The 7,500-nt window shown below is 47.3% G+C and overlaps 1 protein-coding gene across 1 annotated transcript in view; it reads right to left on the minus strand.

Annotated features, from left to right (window-relative positions):
• The window catches only part of tns1b (tensin 1b), a gene marked incomplete at its 5' end in the record, with an annotated part of 180,343 nt that overhangs the window by 167,368 nt on the left and 5,475 nt on the right, over nt 1-7,500 (minus strand). The window contains 2 exons of the mRNA XM_084311394.1: nt 1,944-2,063; nt 5,422-5,547. Of these exons, the coding sequence (XP_084167520.1) occupies nt 1,944-2,063; nt 5,422-5,547 (246 nt within the window). The remainder of the gene's footprint in view (nt 1-1,943; nt 2,064-5,421; nt 5,548-7,500) is intronic.

The following is a 7,500-nucleotide window of genomic DNA, read 5'->3' on the forward strand; positions in this document are numbered from 1 at the left end:
GGCTAGCCTCAGACCACTGGAGAGGAACAGCATACATTACCAGGGGCGGACCTTCCTACAGGCGATATAGGCGGTCACCTAGAGCGCCACCCAGAGGGGGGCACCAAAAAAATTCAAAAATTCAAAATTAAAACGCTCAATTCTATAAACACTTGACCGATACCCATCAATGCACAGCGCTCTAGCATGTTCTGACTGTGAACACCTAAAGCTGAGGCTCAGACCGACCGACTGTTTTAGATTTTTGGCTCATTTTCCCTTATGTTAGAATTTTTTTTATGTAAAAATAATGGTTGCAGATATAGAGGGGTGCGCCAAAACTGTGAAGAGCAAAAAAAAAAAAAGAACAAAAAAATCTCGCCTAGGGCGCCAAATGTGCTAGGTCCGCCCCTGTACATTACACACACACATACACACACGCAAACAAATATGCATGTATAAACAGGTAGACACTGTTTACTCATAGATCAGCCCAGGACATGAGCATCGTAGGTACATGCATGGTACTGACATGTATGTCATTATCACAGAGACAGTACATCTAACTATAAAGTTACTATAAAGTGTCTGTGTGCGTCTTTCTGCATATGTCAAGAACTGTTCATCCTATCAACCTCCGCTCGGCGGGTCTATTGTTGAGGATCCCGTGGAATGCAGAATGTTGAATTTGTCACTACTTGGCCAGATGGTGGCGCTATAACAACATACATAACATTTTGGCCTATAACCTTTGAACTGTAACTCTCAGAAAATATATTCTTTCCTGGATTATGTAGGTCCAATTCAATCCGTCCATTATAGCCACACTCATTTGTGTCTAGAGTTTCTGTTTTTTTTTTACTATCTTTAATTGTGTTTTTCCATTACTCCTCCTACACATTTTGAGCAATCATCACCAAATCCAGTACAGAACATCTGTCGACCGTGCCAAAAAAGAAAACTTTTCTGGATGTTTGATATTCCATACAGTTTTACTATAGCTGGCCCTCAAGATTTGCTCAAATGCTGTGGGCTGGGCATATAGTACAAAAACGGTCTCCTGAACGCTTTGTGCTATTGCAACCACATTTGTTGGATATGTGTTACGGCTCAGGTAGGTGTGTTGAACCCAAATGCAGTACAGAAGAAAGGTGCAGAGACGGTAGTTGCTCTTCTCACCAAAAACAGTGTTTCCTTTTATTTTTGAAACATCAAGAGCGATACTGGTATTATACAAAAGAAAACAAACTAAATAATAATTAAACAATAATCAAAAACACGGCAGCCACATCCTCCAGACCTGGAGCGATGCGACAGGACTCTCCGTAGACAGCTACTCACGGTAACGTTAGATGAAGAACTGACAAATGAGAGAATAAACACAAGGCCATTATAAAGAGTCAAACACACAGCAGGCGTCAATCAGCAATCAGGACAACCTGGAAGAATAGAGAGGGTGAAATACTCCAGGGTGGCGCTAGGAGCTTTTACTCCTAGGAGAGAGTAAAAGACCCACACGTTACAGTATCCCCCCCCCCCGACGAACGGCACCTGACGTTCATCTAGGGGTCTCGGGATGCAGTCGACGAAAGTCATCAATAAGACTGTGGTCTAAGACATCCCTCTGAGGCACCCAGGATCGATCTTCTACCCCATACCCCTCCCAATCCACCAAAAACTGAAACCCCTACCCCTCCGCCTGCAACCCATGATCCTCCGCGCAGTGTAGACTGTCTGTCCATCAAGGATGCGGGGCGGAGGAACAGCAGGGAGCGGCGGGGACAAGGGCGAAGTGAGAAAGGGTTTTAAAAGCGAAACATCGGATGAACCCGCATGGAAGTTGGGAGTAACAACCTGTAGGCCACTGGGTTAACCCGACGAACCACTTTAAAGGGACCCACAAAGCGTGGAGCCAGCTTCCTGGACTCGACCCGGAGGGGAAGATCTCGAGTTGAAAGCCAAACCCTCTGTCCCGGACGGAAAACCGGGGCCGGACGGCGCTTGCGGTTGGCCTGATGCTGAGCAGAGGCTTTCCGCAGCGCTGCTCCAGGTCCTGCAACAGCGAGCACCTCTGCCTCCTGCTCCTGCTCGGGAAAAAGGGGAGGTTGAAAGCCATATTGGCATTGGAAAGGCAACAACCCCGTAGAGGAAGAGAGAAGAGTGTTATGAGCATATTCTGCCCACGCCAGCTTCCGACTCCATGTTGCTGGGTTACCGGAAACGTAACCCCTCAGAACACCCTCAGATCCTGGTTAACGTGCTCCGTCTGCTCGTTAGACTGGGGATGAAACCCAGATAACAGGCAGACGGAGGCGCCGAGACTGGAAGCAAACACTTTCCAGAACCTGGAGGCGAACTGAGGACCCCGGTCAGAGGCTATATCTAAAGGAAGCCCGTGAACCCGAAAAACATGCTGCACCACTAGGTCAGCTGTCTCCCGAGCCGTGGGGAGTTTGGGGAGAGGAATGAATTGAGCCGCTTTGGAGAAGCGGTCCACCACCACCAAAATAGTCGTAAGGCCATCAGAAGGGGGAAGCCCTGAAATCAAATCTAAGGATATGTGTGACCAGGGACATTTGGGAATGGGAAGAGGACGGATGAGACCCGCCGGGGAACGCCGAGAAGTCTTGCAGCGCGCACACACCGGGCAGGCTGCCACAAAGGAATGCGTATCCCCCTCCGCTGTGGGCCACCAGAACCTCCTGCGGATGAAATCCAGGGTCCTGGCGGCCCCAGGGTGACCGGTAAGGAAGGAGGTATGCGCCCATTGCAACAGTCGTGAGTGCGCAGCCTTGGGCACATACATCTGCCCCGGGGCCCCCCCCCCCATGATCAGGTTCCCGTGCCAGTGCCGACCTTACCACCCTGTCTATGCCCCATGACACAGGAGCAAGAATAAGAGCCTGGGCAATAATGGGATGGGGTATCTCCTCTCTGTCCGTAGGATCGAACTGGCGAGAGAGTGCGTTTTTTTACCCGGGCCAAAATTGGATGGAGAAGTGGAAGCGTGTGAAGAATAACGCCCACCTAGCTTGGCGAACGTTAAGGCGTTTAGCCCCCTGGAGGTAAGCCAGGTTCTTTTTTTTTATCTACTTTTTCTCCCCATTTTTCTATTTTTCTCCCGTCCTCAATTTCGTATTGTCCAATTCTACCCTCCCCTGTCTCAAACGTTGTTAGGCCATGCCTCCCACAAGCCGGCTGCAATGTGGACGAAGCCTTGCATCACGTGTCCCCTCCGGTACTCGAGGAGGCAGCCGTCGCATCTTTTCACCTGCACAGCGCGATCTCTCAGCGGCAAGGGTCTGCGTGGGAGGGACACGCCGCCCTCGTCACTTCCTGATTCTACTGCGCAGGCGCACCAACCGACCTGTAGGAGTCACTGTCCACAACGTCCGATCCCCACCCACCAGCTTCCCGCCCCCTAATACTGCCAATTGTATTAGTATGAACGACCAGCCAAGCTGGTAGCAACGCAGAGAGCTGGGCTCGAACCCAGCATCTCCTGCATTGGTGGCGAGCGCCTTGCCCACTGCGCCACCTAGCCGCCCGATGTAAGCCAGGTTCTTGTGATCGGTTCACACAATAAATGGGTGTGCAGCCCCCTCCAACCACTGTCTCCATTCCTCTAATGCAGCGGTTCCCAAACTATGGTGCGTGCACCCCTTGTGGTGTGCGAGAGCCCTCTTGGGGGTGCGTGATATGAAAAGGCTAATGGCGGTGCTATGGTGTTATTTTACTAATAAATATAACTAAGATACATTATTTCAAATGGGGATTTTCACTGTGTAAATCATGAAATTCACAAAACTTTTCATTTAAAAACGTACGTTTTAATAACAATTAAAAAAAAATTAAAGATGTATTGGCCAATCTGTTTCTGAGCCTATGCATGTAATTCTCATTTTGTTCTTTCGTGTGGTGAAGTATTTTATTTGTTGCAATTTGAGTAAAAAGACTGGTGTTACCTTCATGTTAGTTAATAACTGCTGCTGATTGATAGCTGGTTAATTGTTGTGCGCTAAGGCGAGGATAATGTTTACTGTTGGGCATTGGGGGGTGCCTCAGCTAGGTCGGGAGGTGACGGGGGTGCACGGCCAAAAAAGTTTGGGAACCGCTGCTCTAATGCTAGTTTAATGGCCAATAATTCCCGATTCCCCACGTCGTAATTGTGTTCGGCCGAGGACAGACGATGCGGGAAAAAAGCACCCCCCCCCACCGCGACGTCGGAGGCATCCAGTTCTACCAGAAACGGAACCTCTGGGTCGGGGTGAATCAATACAGGGGAGGAGGTAAATCGACGTTTGAGGTCACAGAAAGCCGTCTCGGCTCGAGGCGACCAGTCAAAGCCTGGGAGAGATGCTTTCGTGAGAGCCGAACACATTAACTGCCACAGAGTTTGATCATCTTATACCATTCTCTGCCAGCACTGTAAGTCTATGGAGATGTTCACCTTCTTTGCAGGGCTATAACTTTTTAAATTGTATTGCTAAATTGACATTACTATGGCCCATTCAACATCGATTATCTATCGTTCAGGATGTAGGAACGTTTTACTTTTTCATTCATACATGCATACGAAAATACCGTCTAGAATATAAATATGTTTTTATCGTTTTCTGCAGTAATTCCTAGAACGTGAGATATAGGCATAAATGCATTTATAGATTATCAAATGCCGTTTGATACCGATCCACGCTATATTAAAAATGTCAACTGTACATGGTCCTAAACGTTCTGACTGATCATGCACAGGTGAACGGGGGGGGGGGTCGTTTATAATTCCGTGATCGTCGTTAAATGCTTTATGGAGTATGGGTGATATACAGATCAGAGCAGTTTGTATGGATAATAATAAACACTCACGCTGCAAATGACGTCAGCCTCCTCTTACCGTTGGGCGATGAGACTGGAGCAAAAAGATCCCAGTTATTTGATGGGAATCGAGTAGATCCATTTCCGGTTTGTATAATACTAATACACGCCCAAATCATGTCGATTATTGAGTTATGGCAGCGATCCATATCCACGGTGTGTGGCTAGAGTCCCGCAACGATATGCGAGTGGCCGGACGGATTTAGGAGACGCACAGATATCCAACCGGCCATTTCCGGTTTGGCAACTCGCTGATCATCCACCAGGGGGCAGTATTGAAGCGTTGCAGAGTTGTGCCGAGTCCCACTGCATCAGACAAGGCTCCGTGAGGGAAATATGAATACCATGGCGAAAATATGAAATATGATCACAATAACGTTGTACGCCGTGATCTGGCAGAATTAGCATGAACTTGAAACACGTCGTACAACGTGATTGGCGCAGGATGTGTTAAGGGAGCAGCCAAGGCACTAACGTTACGAATAAACGGCTATAGAAATTAGCAAACCCCAAAAAACGTTGCAACTGTTTAAGCGAAGAAGGACGAGGCCAGTCTAGGACCGCACTCACCTTGGCCAGATCCATACGCAGATCGCCCCGGGTTAATACAAACCCCAGAAACACACATTTCTCTGCCTTAACAAACAGCTGATGCTGGAGGAGACGCTGGAGAACCTGTCGAACGTGCTGTTGATGCTGCGAAATATCACGAGAGAAAATAAGAATGTCATCTAGATAAACGAAGACAGACACTCCTATTAGGTCCCGCAGCACGTCGTTGACCAGCGCTTGAAAGACTGCAGGAGCATTAGCTAAGCCAAAGGGCATGACTAGGTACTCATAATGTTTGGGTGGCGCTAGGAGCTTTTACTCCTAGGAGAGAGTAAAAGACCCAAACGTTACAGATATGTAGATATGAGGGTGGCGCAGCGGACATTGCACCCGTCACCAACGCAAGAGACACCGGTTTTGAATCCGGCTGTCGGCGTTGCCTCTGGCTTGGGCCGGCCGTCATACTAACTCAATTGGCAGAGTTAGCGGGTGGGAAGTCAAAGGGTGGTAGTCTGGTCGTTGTGAACAGTGACTCCTACAGGTCGGTTGGGGCGCCTGCACAGCAAAGTCAGGAAAATGGCGGGGGCAGTGTGAGCCTCCTACACGTTACTCCTCGCCAAATGAGAGTCCGCGCTGGCAGGTGAAAAGATGTGACAGGCTGCCTCCCCATGTATCGGAGGGGACATGCAATGCAAGGCTTCTATCCTCCCTACAACCGGCCAGTGGGGGGCATATGCGAGCAACGATCAGGACAGGGGAGGGAGAATTGGCACAAGAGGTCAATTGGGATGGGGAGAAAAAAATCACAGAAAAAAGGAGGAGACAAAAGTTGAAAAAAAATATATGTAGATATGATGTCTGAATGATATGGTCATTTGGCCAATATGAGCTAAATTTGCTAGCTTTCTGCTGTGTTGTCATGATGAAATCATCAGTGAATCAAAGTTGCAAATAAAATATATATTGAGACATTAAAAATCAAAGTCCTACCAAGCAGCAACGTTTTAAGCTGGACTCTCTACGACCAGAACCGAATGTAGTAGTTTATAGTACGTGGAGTTTTCATCACAGGGATAATAACCCAAATCTAAATTCTATAATAACAGAACATTTGGTGACTAACCTCTCCTGACCTGTTTCCGTTGGAGATAGATATGGGATCCTTGCATTAGACTCTGCATGTACTTTGCAACATTAAAAACGCAATATGCACCACAGCTTAATAAGACTTAGTAGCTTAGTCAACTAATACATTTTATATGTAAACCATTAATGTTCTGTTATGCACCAAAACATTTGGGTCTTCCGATAATCATGCCAACAAAGTGAAATATAAAAATGATACACATAGTCAGTAGATCAGCTCTGTGCTTGTTAGTGGACAGCAGAGTGGTGAGGGTGGGACCATGCTGGTCTGGTCTGTGACACCCAGGAAACTGCAGCGGTGCAAAGACAGTCTACTGGAAACTAAACAGTCAGTCCAGTGGAGAAATTATAGTCTGTCTGGAAAGGCGCCAGACTACAACCTCTAAAACAACTAGACTAAATCATGAACCAGAGAGAGAGAGAGAAAGAAAGTGAGATGTCTTAAGCGACAGCTAAACATACTGTAGGGCAGGCTACCACTTACGCCCCCCCCCCCCCCCCCCCCTGTGTGTGAGAGAGAGAGAGAGAGAGAGAGAGAGAGAGAGAGAGAGAGAGAGAGAGAGAGAGAGAGAGAGAGAGAGAGAGAGAGAGAGAGAGAGAGATTTTTTTGATTTTAGAAAAACATTTATTTACATATTTCTCATTACAATGTACAATGTGTATGTCAATACAATTAAAACAACTAACTACACATTATATCGGGCAACATATGTCCCCATCACACTTAAAACCACATGAGATCTCACAATAAAAAAAAATGCTAAAATACACCTGTCCGTCTGCAACACAACAAAAAAACATTGAAGCTCCACCCAAACGAAAAAAGTATCCATACTTCCATTCAACACATAATATGTCATCAAGAACAACATATGAGCAACCCAAAAGGGTCCCGTCAGTCCATTTGTGTCAGTTTTTATATCCAGCTCATTGTTCCCCGACGCTCCGCGC

Source organism: Notolepis coatsorum (genome assembly GCF_963971535.1).
Source record: "Notolepis coatsorum genome assembly, chromosome: 3".
Lineage (NCBI taxonomy): Eukaryota > Metazoa > Chordata > Actinopteri > Aulopiformes > Paralepididae > Notolepis > Notolepis coatsorum.